This window comes from Punctularia strigosozonata (assembly GCF_000264995.1).
Source record: "Punctularia strigosozonata HHB-11173 SS5 unplaced genomic scaffold PUNSTscaffold_12, whole genome shotgun sequence".
NCBI classification, from domain to species: domain Eukaryota; kingdom Fungi; phylum Basidiomycota; class Agaricomycetes; order Corticiales; family Punctulariaceae; genus Punctularia; species Punctularia strigosozonata.
In genome coordinates this window covers 450,406-465,010 of record NW_006767444.1, presented here as the reverse complement: position 1 = coordinate 465,010, position 14,605 = coordinate 450,406, and the positions used below count along the sequence as shown (strand labels likewise).

The window sequence follows — 14,605 nt, the reverse complement described above, 5'->3', positions numbered from 1 at the left end:
CGTACTGACCACTGACAACCGGCGACACGTTCGTGACGGACTGTTTAAGGGGCAAGCGGTGCACTTCATTCCGGGGTGCATTCGACAGGCCAGTCGTATTCTATCGCATTGGGAGAACACATAGAATAATGTACACCACCGACCAGAGTAATGCTAGAGACGGAACATGAAACAAGGGGCAACGGGAGGAAACAAGTAATTTTGCATCGGGGCGGGATTCAGCTCGTCGGGGAACGCGATTCACAATTCTGGCTAAGGAGAAGGGAAAAAGAGAGTATATACGATGTAAATGGAACGCAGCCAAAGGAAAACAAGTAGGACTACCAACAATGGGGCACGGGAGTATGTGAGAGGATAACAAGAATCGGAGGAGGAAAACGAGGTGGATGTGCAGGGAACACATGTACAAATGATGTAGAGGGGGAAGACGGTATTAAGGAAGGTGTGGGCGATTAGGGTAAATGGGCTGTGGTCGAGCATTCGAGCGGCTGTAGAAAGGCAAACATGGGAAGAACTGGTCGACCTATGCGTAAGGGCACCGGGTACACGTCAGGAAGTAGACCGCTGCTGGAGTTCGGCGCGACTGCGGGCGGGGCGTCAGTTACAAGGCAGCCGGAAGAAAGGAGAGGGTGCGCACTCTCTGACAGTATCGTACAAAAACTTGTAGCTTCGCAGGTTGCCCTTGAGCCTGCGGATGTCCAAGCTGTAGGTGTCGTACAGGCGGTCGAGCCTCGTAAGTTCGACCGAGAACCGAACCTCATCGAGCATGTCGATCGTCCTGTCGCCGTAAATAGTTTCGATGACGCCTTCCTGCTCGGTAGCGAGCGACGGGTTGGATCCATCGGCAGGAACCGTCGATTCCGCCGCACTCGGCGCCATTTCCGTGAAGGGCGTCGGGTGCGTCGACACCTGCGACGATTGGCGGCGCATCAACAAGCCGCGGAGCATACCGCCAGCACCGGAGCCCTGCGGTACAGGTAACCCGCGACGGTCGACCTATCCAAGATCCTCAACGTCAGCCCGTCTGTTGAGGCAAATCCCAAAACAAAAACATACCCCGTTGCTCGCTGCGCTGCCCACCATCGTGAACGCCGCGATACTCGCACCCCGTGCACGCTCCACGTCCGCACCCTTCTTCTTCTCGCGCACGCAGCGGAACTTGTACTCGTGCTCGACCGTGATCGCAAGCCCCATACCCTCTAGCACTTCCCTTACGTGCGCCATCACCGCCGGCGGGTCGTTCGTTGTGGTGATCGTCGCAGGGTCGACCGGTCCGTGATGGATCTTCATTTGCTGATTCTTGTCCCTCGCCGGCGTTCCTCCAATACCGACCGAGCGCCTGAAGCGCCCACCGAACCCAGTCGCGGTCGGTGTCGGCGCGGGCGCATAGTCCGTCGCGGCGCGCTCGCCATGCCTCCCGCCGGGGGTCGTGACAGATAACTTGGGCGTCCGCGCGGGCGTCTCCGCAGGCGGCGGGACGTACGCGCTGGGAGGGGGCGGCGCCGCACCCGTAGTGGACGGCATCGCGATCGGCTCTTGAAGCGGGCTCTCCGTCGGCGTCACGTCCTCCGGCTCGCGGCTGCGCGTCCTGAACCACTGCATCACCTTGCGGGCCTTGTTCGTGCTCGCCGGCATGCCCACCCCGACACTGGAGCGGTCCTTCTGGAACGACGAGGGCGGATGCTCGTCCTTCGCCGGCGGAGGCGGGGGCGCCACCGAGGCCGCTTCTTGCTTCTCTGGGTCCCCGACGACAGTAGGAACGTCGAACACGGGCGTCTTCTCCGCCGTCGGCGTCTCCGCGCCCGCACGCCGGCTCTCGCGTCTGCTGCCCTTGCGCACCGCATCGACCATGACCGTAAGCGTGTTCCTTCGTCCACTCTTTTTGCCCGCGCTGCCAGGACTGAGCAGCTGCTCCTCCGGTTTGGTAGTCGCCGACCCCATGCTTGTGTTGACGCTCGGCGACACGCCTCCATCCGTCGATGCCCCGCTCTGCGACGGCGCCGTCTGCAGCGTCGACGGCCGTTTGCCGACGTACCACCCCCTCCCCGCGTTCGACGGAGACCTCTCCACGGCCGGAGCGGCGCCGCCCACATCCCTCGACGGCTTCCTCCCCACATACCACCCCGCGTTCTCCTCTCCCCCTCCCTGCGCACCCGCAACGTCCTCCCGACTCGGCGCGCGTTCCTTCTCTCCAAAGATCTTCGCGAGCCCGAGCCGGTCGACGCTGATCCCGCGCTTGTGCCCGCTCCTCCTCGAGCCGACGCTTCCCCCGCTCGCCTCGCGCTCGGCCACGAGCGGCTTTCCGTTCTCCGCGCTCGGGATCGGAATCACCCCGCGGTCGTCCACAGACACGCTCGGCACGATCGTCGGCGGCGGCGACGCGTTCTCGACCGACAACACGGGCGGCTCGCGCTGTTGCTGGCGTTGATGTTGCTGTTGGGAGGTCGTAATCGGTGGCTGCGTCGCCCGCTCGGGCCGCGGACGCTCTTGGCCGGGCACGACAGGGAGCGCCTTGACCGCCGGCGCGCCGTTCGCGTTCGCGATCTGCTCCGCCACGGCCTGCGCGGACGGCACGCGGTGCTTGCCCGGCCTCTCCTCGGACGCGCGGGGCACGGGCAGCGGGCGCGGCGGACTCCGGCCGACCTGCCCGTGCTCGCCCGCCTGGCTCTGCTCGCCATACTCGAGCTGGACGGTGTGCCGGAAGCTGCCCGTCTGCTTCGCTTTCGATGGCTGCGGCGCGGACGCGGGCGCAGGCGCCTGAACCTCCTTTCGCGTGGCCGACGCGTGGCGCTGTGGTGCGGGTGCGGGCGCTGGCGCGGGGGCGAAGGGGTCGTCGTCCGAGAGCGGCTGGCTGGACGGCATGACGACCGCGCTCGAGTGGCCGCGCCGACTCGAGGCGTGCGGGTGCACCGGGTCCGTCGCGGTCTCGTACACGTACTGCTCCTTCTGCGTGCTCTTGCTGCGCGCGCTGACCGGCGGCGCGGTGACGTTCGCGGGGTGATCCGGGCGCGCGCTCTGGCTGCGCGCCATCTCCTTCTCCTTCTGCCCGTTCGCCTGGAGCTGCTGTTGGGGCTGCTGCTGCTGGGCTTGGATCTGGGCTTGCTGCTGCGCCTGCTTCATCTGGCGCTGGTACGCGAGACGCTTCATCTGGTGCTGCTCCATCGCGGCGCGCTCGAGCTCCTCCACGCTCTTGTCAAACAGGTGCTGCCACGGCGCGAGCCAGGGGTGCGCCATGACGCGGCCGAGGTCGGCGCGGGCGCCTGGGTCGGGGACGAGCATGATCCCGAGCAGGTCGCGGGCTTCGGCGGAAACGTACTCCGGGAAGGACAAGGGAGTGGTGACGATATAGCGGTAGAGGAGGTTGATGTTGTCGCCGTCGGGGTTGGCGGGGTCGTCGTCGAACGGGAGGTAGCCGGCGAGCATGGCGTAGAGGATGACGCCGCAAGACCAGATGTCGACCGCGCTGCCAACGTAGGCGCCTTCGCTGATGACGAGCTCCGGCGCGGCGTAGCAAGGGGAACCACAGCTGGTCTGCATGAGGTCGTCGGCACGGTGCTCGAACCGGTTCGCGAAGCCGAAGTCGGTGATGATCACGTTGCGGTGCCGGTCGAGGAGGAGATTCTCGAGCTTGAGGTCGCGGTGGACGATCTTCTTCTGGTGGATATACCACACGCCGGAGATAAGCTGCGCGAAGAGTTTACACGCGTCCTTTTCCTTGAGGTAGCGGTGCGCGAGGATGTGGTCGAAGAGCTCGCCGCCGGAGGCATATTCGAGGATGATACCGATATACTTGTCGGTCTCGATCACGTCGTAGAGGCGAACGATGTTCGGGTGTTTGAGCGTCTGCAAACAGGGCATGTGCGATGAGTAGCTGGACATGAGATGATGATAAGATGGATCGAGCTCGACGTACCCGAAGGACCTCGATCTCGCGCTCGACCTTGGTCATCCGCACGGCGGTGTCGATATTACCCCTGCGGATGAGCTTCACCGCGACCTCCTCGCCCCACTGCGAATGCAGGCCGAGCTTGACCTTGCCGAACTCGCCCTCGCCGAGGGTCTGGAGGAGGAGGTACGGTCCGAATTTGGGGATCGTCCGGCGGGGGTGGGCGGCGGCGTACGCGACCGCCGCCGGGTGCGCGTACACGTCGCGGGCTTCGTCCGGCTGGCCTTGGGAGGTGGGCGCGGAGGCGGCGGCGGTGGTGACGGTGTGGGAGGCGCGCTTGCGGGCGGAGGCGGGCGAGGACGACGCGGCGGAGGGTTGGATGGCGACGGAGGCCGCGCGCGCAGCGGCGCCGTTCGGGCGGTGGTGGTAGGACGGACCAGGGCTGGCGTGTGCACCGTGATCGGGGATCTGGAGCGACGTCGCGGGGTCGGCGACGGCGGCCATAGTCGCTGGTCGGTGGGTCGGTTGAGGTGGTGGTGTTGATGATGGTTAGACGGGGGTTGCTGCTCCGTCGGCCGCGATGGAGGTAGTTGGTGGTGGTGTCGGTGCGAAAGCTAGAGGAGGACGACGTGAGGAGGGTGCGACGGACGAGGGCAAGAGCAAGAACAGTCGTACGCGGCTGACTGAGGTCAACGGCGATGCGCTTGTTGTTGCTGTTGCTTTGCGCTGCGTCGCGCGGCGCGTGGCGGCACTGCCCGGAAGCTGGACGTAAATGGACGCTTCCGATGGGCCTGAGGGCGGTCTGCTCGTCGTGGGCGACGGCGACGACGAGGGAGGAAGCAAGCTGCGTTCGTTGGCGGTGGGCGTGGCCGTGACCGCGGTGGGCGCAACGGACGACGAGTGTGTGAACTCGGTCGTCGCCTCCTGATCGGGCGACGGCGCGGGTGATCGACCTCCCCTGTTTTTTGTTGCGTATATGCGCGTATATGCTTTGCCTCCTGCGTTTTCTTCCCTCACTCGGCGTCGGTGCGACCTCACTGGTTAGTACCCCCCTCCACTCCGCAGAAATTTTGCGGAAGGCTTGGGAGGACGTCCAACTGATGCCGCAAGTGGCGATCGACCAGGGATGCTGATTGTTGATCACCACGTTGGCGTCTCTCTCGGAAAGAAAAGCGAAACCTTCTCCACCGCGTCCCTGAGACGATCAACTCAAACATAGACTGCAGTTCGTCGCATCTCGCTCGGTTACTACAGCAACTCATTGAGACCCGCCATTGTTCATCCTATACATACCAGCGCGCAATAGAGATGTTAACACCGAGTGTTGCGCCGCCCTTCCCGCTGATGGAACGGGGTGTTGAGGAAACGTGGGCGAATGCCATGTGTTCCTCGAAGAGCTTCTTCAGCCCTCAATCAGGCGCAAATTCCGCATGGGACCCGTAATGCCACGGCGCGAAGATATACCCGGCCCCGGTTCCAGCGCTCCTCTCTCAAACGCCACGCATCTCGCGCGCAGAGCTTCCCCGGCCCGGGGTGCTCACGGCCATTTCGTTTGATCGTGGAGGCAAGACGGGTCGAACGTTTTCAGGCGGATTCACTTATTCTTCTCGCTCCTTCCTTCAGGACAACGATTCTCGGGGTCGGTATCTGGTCATCTGGACGCGCGCGCGATTCGGATCCCCAAGCTTCAGATACCAGGAAGCTCAACTGCCCATCCAGGACGCGTGCTGCAATCAGTTAGTTCTTGCAGTTATCCCTCAACTTTCGCCTTTGTTCCTCGTCTGTATAAGCGGATACACCTCACATGCTACACCGACTACGTACCCAGCTGCACATTGCCCTCTTCAAGTTCGGCCCGGCAGGAACTTAGATTCGGAAGCGTGCCGTCGCCCGATATGGCGTTCCCTTTATGGCGCAGTGTGGCGTCCAGTGACGGGCTTCGCATTATGACTGATCGAACCATTGCATGATTACGAGTTCAATCAATGCTCTTCAAACGTCTCTCTTCCCGTGGTAGGGGCATCTGGCCTCGGCAGGGACGAAGGAAACGCAGTAGTAGTCGGGAACCGTCGTCGCGTCATCGCGGCAGGAGGCAAGCTTGCGCTTCAGTTATGCGGTTGTGGTCCGCGGTCCATAATGCCGATTCACACGTACCAGCGAATGAAATATCTGGGAACGACGATGATAATGCGTCTGCTTTACTGTACTTCGCATTGCAATATTCCTCCACCGTATTCCCGAATCGATCTATTGGTAACTTTTGACTTGCGCACACTCTTGACTGAACGTGGATATGCGGGGCGGGCGACATCATTTACGCCTAATCTGCCTGTTCGGGTCCAGAAACAACTCTACCCGCCGCCCTTCGCGAGCCCAGCCAGAGTAGCCACGAACCTGGTCGCGGAACGCACCGATCAGCACACTATTGGTACATGACCCGGGTGTTCGTAACGGAACCGCGTACCTGTGCTTTTCTCCACGCTCGCCCTTCCTCTGCCGAAACCCGACGAAGGCTAGGTTCACCGTGCTCGGCGTCGACTATCCATGAAATCGGCTGGTGCTCGTCCGAGCCCACGACGTACAGGTTTATGCGTTTAAGACTCGGAATAGCGTCTAGAAGTACCTTTGCGCATGCCTCGGCCGGGTCTGGGCTTGGCAGAAGGGCGGCCGCCATGCCTCCGTTCAGTACAGCGGAGTGCACTCGCAGATTCAGGCCAGCAATGGGCAACCCCCCAAGAAAATACTTCATACCCGACTATCGAAAACACGTGTTACGCCTTTGTTTCCTGTGCTGCAAGCCAAACGCCATACCACTCACCCGATCGTTGGAGGATGACTGGGGCAGACCGAGGTCGAGGAGTGCGCCCCATAGTACCGCGTTCACGGAGGGGATTTCGTCCTTCACCTCAGCGAAGAAGAACATTGCGCTCGAGAGGTCGTGCTCATCCCAACAGATGACAGACGGCGAGAGGTCGAGGCACGCGTCTCGGATGCTACCTTCCAGGCCTTTTTTACGATAATCAATTCTCTTATATGATCAATCCCTCGGATACGTGTGCTGCCCCTGTAATCGGTTCGCGCACAAACAGACAGGAAGCCGCATCCACATCCTCACCCACAGATTCCGTCGCGATATTGTATGCGCGAGAGCGCTCCATCCCGAATAATGTCTCCCGAGTCTCTGGGACGTAATTGAGAAAGCGCAGTGCGGGAAACGTGGCGCGAAGGCGCGCCCAGTCCACGAGCCGCGATCTAATGCCGATGTGCTTTATGTCCAGGTATCTCAGACGGGGGAAACGTCGCAGCATCCTGGAGGTGCGACAGATACGACTCCTCCATCTCCACTGTCTCGAGAGAGCTGGCGAAATGCGACAGATCGGCTCAAACTATTGGACGGATGCGGAAGCGGGGGAGGTCGAAGAGCAAAAGAGCTCCCCGGCTGGCTTGCCGATGTATAGGCTACGAAGGGGTTGGGACATCCGCTTGAGAAGACGCATGCCATGTTTGCTGCGCGACGTCGCGAATTCGGTGAGATGGCGCAGGGCAACGATGGCACCGCCAGGCGGGGTTCGCGGGCAAGGCATTCGCCCTGGTCGAAGAACTCGAGGTGGTTCAGGGCATATGCCATCTCCAACACGAAGACCATCTGCCGAGGAGGGATGTGGAGATCAGACCTGTAGCCGGGATTTCACAAGGTCCCAGTGTTTCGGTAGGTGTCGATTTCGACCTGAACGTCAAAGAACAATCAGCGGATGGTCGGGTGACGCAGGGCGCCCTCCTGTGTTCTGAGAAAGTATGCAAAAGCGATTGACCTCCCAAGAGAAGTGAGCTTCACCCGCTTGTAGAAGTGTGGTTTACACGTGTGGTAGATCGCTCTGCATGTCATGGCGAGGTGACGAAGGTCGGGGTTGGCGTGGTTGGTCGATGATGTGAGTAAATACATCGATGCTGATATCGAGGAGTGCGATGGCGGATGTATCGTCGCTACTCATAGTGGATCGAATCCAAGGATTATGCTGAGTAATTACACCGTTGTTCGTCGCACGCCCGATATCGTCGTAGCATTTGTAGCACCTCGTGGCCGAATGCTTGGCAAATCCGCTCATCGTCCGCACCTACTCATCAGCTGTATCCTCATCATATTCTGGGTCTTGAAGGCGTACCAGGCGTACCAGGCATGTACCCCACCGATAAGGACACGCAATTCCACGAATAAATGCCCGAACGCGCTCGCAGCGCGTTCGGGCATTTATTCGCAGGCTGCGGATCTCCATGAAGGAGAAACACACCACCGTATCTCTCACGTAATGCCCGCTTCGCCGAGCTCCGTCATGGACTCCAGCTTGCCGGGTACGATGCCGCTCGACCGCGTCCATAACCTCTGCCTTCACGATCCTCGTTTCTTGCCTCTTGACGACGTCGACTGCAGCAGGGCGTAACTCATCGCGCCAGAACGACACGACATGCGACATGCACGTTTTCTACGCCCTCTGGGCATCGGAACATGCCTAGTCGCCCGTGCTTTGGCACAGAATGAACTGCCGACGGGAGCGACAACGACAGCGGTGGACGCGAGTTCAACGACGACTTCGACTTCGACGCTGAGTACCGTCCCTCCGACCCTGTCATCGATCGATACGCCGCTATGGCCGCCTGCGACGACGTACATGTTCTTGCCGTATCCGTCGCCGACGCCTGCCACACCCGACTCCGAATTCATCCCAGTCACACCTGCCAATCCGCTGCCCGTACAAGATCCGCTGAACGGGCCATGGCTCGTGCCGGACTTCACCGAGGCGTGGAATGCAGCGTGGGAGAAGGCGCAGGCGTTCATCGCGAACCTGACGTTGGAGGAGAAGGTGCGTGCCCGATATCGGATGTGCACAGTGACTGACGACACCGCAGGTAAACGTGACGACGGGAGTGGGGTGGATGAAAGGGCGATGCGTTGGCCATATACCCCCGGTCGGGTCCTTCCCCGGTCTATGCCTCGAAGACTCCCCGCTCGGCGTACGCTTCGCGGACTACGTGACCGCGTTCCCATCGGGCCTTAATACCGCCGCGACGTACGTCTTTCGTCTTTTGAGGTCAATCGGACTTGACTTGACGCAGCTTTGTCCAGGTGGAACCGAACGCTCATGCGTCTCCGCGGATCCGCAATGGGCTCTGAGTTCCGGGCGAAGGGGGTGCATGCGGCTTTGGGTCCAATGATGAACATCATGCGTGTCCCGCAAGGCGGGCGGGTGTGGGAGGGCTTCGGCGCGGACCCGTTCCTCGCGGGTGAAGCTGCGTACGAGACGATCTTGGGAATGCAGAGTGTTGGTGTACAGGCTGTCGCGAAGCACTATATCAACAAGTAAGTCGTCGTTTCAGGCGGATGAAGACGATGTACTCACTTCATTGTCTAGCGAGCAAGAGCACGCGAGAACGATGAGCAGTTCGAACGTCGACGACCGGACGGAGCATGAGATTTACGTGCATCCCTTCTTGAGGAGCGTGATGGCCGGCGTTGCGAGTGTCATGTGCAGCTACAGTGCGTGGTCCTCTTGTTATCTTTGCTGCAGTCACAGCATCAGACCATATTGCCTCGACAGATCTCATCAATGGGACGTACGCTTGCAGCAACGACAAAACGCTCAATGGCATCCTCAAGGATGAGCTTGGATTCCGCGGCTACGTCCAGAGCGACTGGCAGGTTCGTCCGGCGCTGGCCTTCCTCTCCTGTCTCGAGGAACTGACAGGTCGTCCTCTTCTCCGTTCAGGCTACACACGCAACCCTTGACTCCATGATGGGATTGGACATGACCATGCCTGGCGACGTCACGTTCGGATCCGGAGACAGTTTCTTCGGCGGCAACATGACCGCGTACGTTCAGAACGGGACGAGTACGTGTTGTCGGATATAGTGGGAGTCGGCGAATGCTGACGCTCGCTTAGTCCCAGAAGCGAAAGTCGACGACATGGCCACTCGCATACTCGCGGCATGGTACCTCCTTGAACAAGACGAGGGATATCCTGACGTCAATTTTAATGCCTGGAACCTCCAAGATCCGCTGACCGTGCGCCGCCTTTTCTTAAACTTCATTGGTATATCCTCGTTGATGTCGTGACCGTTGGCGATAGAATGAACACGTCAACGCGCAGGAGGACCACATGGACGTTGTACGTGCCATCGGGGCAGCGAGCACGGTCCTGCTCAAGAACGCGAACGAGACGTTGCCGTTGAAGAAACCTCGGAGCGTCGCGGTCATCGGCTCTGACGCAGGACCGCAGCGGAACGGCCCGAACGAATTTGCGGATCGTGGTGGTGTAGATGGCGTGTTGGCCATGGGTTGGGGCGTACGTTGCGGAGTCTTCTAATGCTGGATAAGTCGGCTCACAACGATGCATACTTCAGTCTGGTACATGCGAGTTCCCGTATCTCGTGTCGGTGGGTACCGCCCCACTTCTTCCTTGTGTTTGGGTGTTCATGTTCGATTATGTGTAGCCGTTGGAGTCACTCCAAGCCCGCGCCCGTCATGACCGTGCTATATTCACCTGGTTCTTGAACGATTACGACCTGGTGGGCGCTGCGACGGCTGCTATAGGTCGCGATGTCGCCCTTGTGTTTATAAATGCTGGTATGCATGCCTTTGCACTTCGATCTCGTATCGAGCCTGAGATTGCGCAACTAGATAGTGGGGAGGACTATATCACCGTTGACGGCAACGAGGGAGATCGGTTCGTCGTACCTTTGTTAGTATCAATGAGCTCTCACTGACACTCCAATCGACTGTAGGAAGAACCTTACAGCCTGGCACAACGGCGACGAGCTGATCCTTGCCGTCGCCGCACAGAACAACAATACCGTGGTCGTCGCACACAGCGTAGGACCGCTGATTGTCGAGCCGTGGATCGATCATCCGAACGTGACGGCTGTACGTTGGTCGTTAGCCTAGGCTTCATGTTCACGCAGAGGCTAAGTAAGACTTGCCTATAGTTAATATGGGCTGGCATCCCCGGCCAGGAAGCTGGCAACAGTCTCGTCGACGTCCTGTACGGCGACGTCAACCCGTCCGGCAGGCTACCGTATACCATCGCCAAGAACGCGTCCGACTATCCCGCCTCGCTCGTCCTCGGTGGCGGTTCGGAGGACATCCTCAGCATTACATATAACGAAGGGTACGTCCACGTCTTCCTTGACGATGTGGCGCATACCGACCAAGAGCCACCGTAGTCTTCTGGTAGACTACCGCGCGTTCGACGCCTTAGGACGAACACCGCGATTCGAGTTCGGCTTCGGCTTGAGCTACACGCAATTTGAGTACGATAACCTAACCATCTTCAAGATTGAGGACGAGGATGTGCCGGAGTTGCACGGGCTCGAGGAATCCTGGGAGGGAGACAAGCCGTCTCCGAGCGGTTATGGGTCTTCGGTGTCCCTATGGTAGGTCTTGGGCTTGTAGGCTTGGATAGTAGAGCTGTCGCTGACGATGACCGTGGAAGGCTCCATCGCCCAGCGTACAGCGTCAACTTCGACGTCCGTAATGTCGGCGAGAGGTTCGGTGGCGAAGTAAGCCACCCCGCGTGGCCGCATCGTCTAGGTCTTCGATTACGCTAACCTAAATCCGTATTCTCAGATCCCACAGGTCTACTTGCACTTCCCGTCGGACAGTGGCGAGCCGCCGGCCGTGCTGAAGGGTTTTACCGATGTGGTGCTTCGTCCAGGCGAGAGCAAACGCGTCACCGTGAACCTCTCTCGGTACGACCTGTCTGTGTGGGACGTCCCCATGCAGGCATGGCAGCGCCCGAAGGGCGACATCGGGGTGACGGTTGGCGCAAGCAGCCGGGACGGGCGGCTGACCGGCGTTATCGAGGCAGACGACGACTGATGGCTGGTAGGTGGAGTGCCGTCGGTGGAAGGCACACTGGAACCCCGATCGCTCGCTGGACCTTTTTGGGCTCATGGACCCTTCTCCTCCGAAAATTTGGACAAATTGACGCACGGACGATATAGATCTAGGCTATAGTCTCGTTTTTAGTCATGTTAGGACGCGATCTGTCCTCCAATTTCATATGGGATCGCCCGATACCCCTTGTATTCGTCAAGGTATGGCAGCGACGGTCGACCGTGAGAGGGCGCAGCTCGAGGCTGGAAGCTTCGACACGAGTGATGCTCGCTTACGGCGGGGCGGCATTCTTGAGAACTTGTAAGCCTCCCACTTGCCGATTTTCGTCGTATTGCTTAGGCAGCTCAACAGGCGCTAAAGATGGCTTTCGGGTCCTCTATACCCTGTATCCTGGTACTTCAGCACGTCGTCTCAAGGACGATTCAGCCAGGGGCTCCAGGAAGGCGGGTATGGCTATAGGTTCGTTTGAGTAAGTTGCGAGGAGAATCCCTGATCGGCATCAGAAATATAAGGGCCCGGCCAGGCCGTGGTGTCACTGGCACCTACAACAAGAGGAAGCTGGGGCTTCCCACTTCTTCGTCTCGCTACCGGTAATCTCCACATCGATTCCTTGTCCTCGACGTGAGAGAACAGTGTGATTGGGTTCCGATTGAGGAGAGCGAGGTCCGGGAGCTGGGCCAGGTAGCCATATGTAAGGTTGAACGACGCTGGGTGGCGTCCATTACTCTCCCTCCGCTCCTGTCCTTTCGACCCTCCAAAATACTGGGCCACACATGGGTCAAATATTGTTGCTCATAGGCCGTGAGTTCCTTATTGTATCCCTTTGCTAGGCAAATCTGAATTACCTGCAGCGGCCTTGATCGCCACATTGGCGAACGCCGTCATGTACGGCATTAACCTCACGCAGGTCAGTGTTTTCACCCGCTAGACGCCGTCTACTGCACTCAGGCTTCGGGCCAGGCTTCTATATGGTACTCTCGCTTGTACAGGCGAGGCGTCAACCATCCGGTGAGGCGCAGCCACACGTGCTATGGTGTCGTCCGCTCTAACATGAATGATTCTCAGGAACCCTGGCCGATGTGGTAGGAATTCAGAAATCATCAGCATTTATCGCACGCTGACTGACATAAACGTCCAGTGCCCTTGTGGTTTGGCATATTATGGTTGGCACCTTTTCGGTTGCTTGCGGCGTGGCTCTGCGTGAGTACCGATCGTGATTTACATGCAGAGGTTTTGACCAGTAACAATGTGGTTCACCCGTAATACAGTATGTGAGTGTGACTACCATCACCGAGTCTGCCTCATCGCACTAACCATGTTTCATTCAGGGCATTATGTGAGTCAAGTGCAGCAGCACGTCTACTCACAAATTTCTCATATTCCTGCCCTATCAGGTCTTTTCCGACTCAGGTAATCTGAATTCGAACGAGCGAGGTTGGACCGTTATTGCTGGTTCGTAGAAATAGACTAAAGCATTCACAGTCCCGTGGCCAGCTTCGTGCACGCCAATTGTTACTGTTCTGTAAGGCAATCATGCTCTTGCGGACTCCGCAATAACTGACTCCTCATCGAAGTGCATCGGTTCCTATCGTCGTGAGGTCCATTGTTGCTCTCACAATTCATGCGCTCAGCTCTGTGAAGGCCTCTCTTCAATGGCCAATTGAACGTGCCTACCGCAATGCGAGCACCGGCGTTCTACTGGCTATCAGAGCCCCGCTAGTTTTGTCCCTCGCGCAAGGCGGCGTCGGCATTGCTGTGGCGGTAAAAATGCTCTTGAGCAGCAGGTACGTGTTTGCAAAGTGGGACGTATATAGCGCGCCTCATACCAGTGCGTCTGCTAGGGTTTCCTCATTGCACAGTCTGATTCCGCTGGTGGACACTTGGCTTGGTCAGTGATTGTTCGTCCCGCCGGACTCAAAATCTCACTGTCGTCGTTGCTCCCAACAGTAATCGCCATGGTGTGCGACATCGTAATGCTGTATGTGACTACGGTGTGTGATACTGCAGGCGATCCTCACGCTCTTCCTCCGGACAGGGTCGTCATTTTGTACAAGTTCAGATCGCGATGCACCGCAAACGTCACGGACCGTAAGCGAATGAATCAGCCGGAATACATCGAGACTAATAATCGTCATTAGATCTAAACAAAGCATTTCAGTTGCTGCATCAGACTGTTATCAGGTACACGATATTGACAACCCTTAGCGGCGCCTTGTGGCTGGCTACGTTCAATAAATGGCCTGAGACAAATATGTGAGGCCACCGCTATGAGTGAGCTGTGATCGTTTCTAACGGCATTGGCAGCTACCTTGTCTTCGCTCTCGTACGCATTCGTTGTTCTACGAATGGAAACAATTTGTCGCTAATATATATCTCCCGACCAGCCTATGGGCCGTATATATACGTAAGGCTCTAGTCTACATCACACAGACTGTGGCTAACCTAGTTAACGTTCAAGGTGCTACTTCCTTTCGGTCAGTTGACTAAGCCCATGCTTATGGGATCTGCTGACATCAGCTGGAACACAGTACCGCAACAATCGCGGGGTCTATCGACATGAGGAGCAATGCGAGGCGGTGGACGTAAGTCTGCGCGTACCCCAATATTCACCGAACTCAATGTCTGCCCCCAGCTTGGAATTTCCCTTGGCGAAAGCTCGAGGCAAAGACCAACCCGCGGAAAGTCGTCTGCAGGCGTTGAAAGGGAGACGCGCTTCGGCACCCAGTCAACCTTGTCCATTACCTGCGCCGGTCCGGATCCTAGTGTGCTTGAGTCGAAGGAAATAGCGCTTTCGGTCGAGCACGTCTAGATCTCGTAGGTGCCAGCTCCT

General features: G+C 58.7%; 4 protein-coding genes across 4 annotated transcripts; 2 read left to right on the top strand and 2 right to left on the bottom strand.

The window, feature by feature from the left end:
• Positions 1 to 95: 95 nt before the first annotated feature.
• On the bottom strand, positions 96 to 4,290 carry PUNSTDRAFT_91356 (Pkinase-domain-containing protein). Its single transcript, XM_007386896.1, has 4 exons — positions 3,914 to 4,290; positions 1,057 to 3,843; positions 638 to 996; positions 96 to 583 (listed from the first exon to the last, which is right to left on the bottom strand). The coding sequence occupies exons 1-4, from the start codon at positions 3,947 to 3,949 to the stop codon at positions 550 to 552; spliced, it is 3,216 nt and encodes a 1,071-aa protein (XP_007386958.1). The 5' UTR covers positions 3,950 to 4,290; the 3' UTR covers positions 96 to 549.
• Positions 4,291 to 4,435: 145 nt separating this feature from the next.
• PUNSTDRAFT_145698 (uncharacterized protein) lies at positions 4,436 to 6,809 on the bottom strand (the record flags this gene model as incomplete). Its single annotated transcript, XM_007386895.1, has 3 exons — positions 4,436 to 4,810; positions 6,351 to 6,641; positions 6,705 to 6,809. 3 exons carry the CDS (start codon positions 6,807 to 6,809, stop codon positions 4,436 to 4,438), a joined length of 771 nt encoding a protein of 256 aa, XP_007386957.1.
• A 1,744-nt stretch (positions 6,810 to 8,553) lies between these two features.
• On the top strand, positions 8,554 to 11,757 carry PUNSTDRAFT_74177 (beta-glucosidase; the record flags this gene model as incomplete). The annotated part of the gene is made up of 16 exons (XM_007386894.1): positions 8,554 to 8,745; positions 8,792 to 8,952; positions 9,009 to 9,242; positions 9,295 to 9,419; positions 9,481 to 9,581; positions 9,649 to 9,772; positions 9,824 to 9,945; positions 10,010 to 10,225; positions 10,284 to 10,316; positions 10,374 to 10,506; positions 10,561 to 10,610; positions 10,669 to 10,803; positions 10,866 to 11,047; positions 11,103 to 11,312; positions 11,372 to 11,438; positions 11,506 to 11,757. The coding sequence occupies 16 exons, from the start codon at positions 8,554 to 8,556 to the stop codon at positions 11,755 to 11,757; spliced, it is 2,337 nt and encodes a 778-aa protein (XP_007386956.1).
• Positions 11,758 to 12,548: 791 nt separating this feature from the next.
• PUNSTDRAFT_137258 (uncharacterized protein) lies at positions 12,549 to 14,584 on the top strand (the record flags this gene model as incomplete). Its single annotated transcript, XM_007386893.1, has 18 exons — positions 12,549 to 12,576; positions 12,627 to 12,682; positions 12,736 to 12,783; positions 12,841 to 12,857; positions 12,914 to 12,975; positions 13,104 to 13,111; positions 13,170 to 13,209; positions 13,258 to 13,297; positions 13,350 to 13,559; positions 13,617 to 13,663; positions 13,723 to 13,753; positions 13,811 to 13,863; positions 13,914 to 14,028; positions 14,080 to 14,098; positions 14,160 to 14,179; positions 14,234 to 14,249; positions 14,304 to 14,357; positions 14,408 to 14,584. The coding sequence occupies 18 exons, from the start codon at positions 12,549 to 12,551 to the stop codon at positions 14,582 to 14,584; spliced, it is 1,041 nt and encodes a 346-aa protein (XP_007386955.1).
• Positions 14,585 to 14,605: the final 21 nt, after the last annotated feature.

Coding starts and splice junctions, on each gene's coding strand:
- PUNSTDRAFT_91356 (XM_007386896.1), bottom strand. CDS start 3,949: ATGACCAAGGTCGAGCGCGAGATCGAGGTCCTTCGG. Junction 3,844..3,913: donor GCGAGATCGAGGTCCTTCGG/GTACGTCGAGCT, acceptor CCCTGTTTGCAG/ACGCTCAAACACCCGAACAT. Junction 997..1,056: donor GCAGCGCAGCGAGCAACGGG/GTATGTTTTTGT, acceptor GATCTTGGATAG/GTCGACCGTCGCGGGTTACC.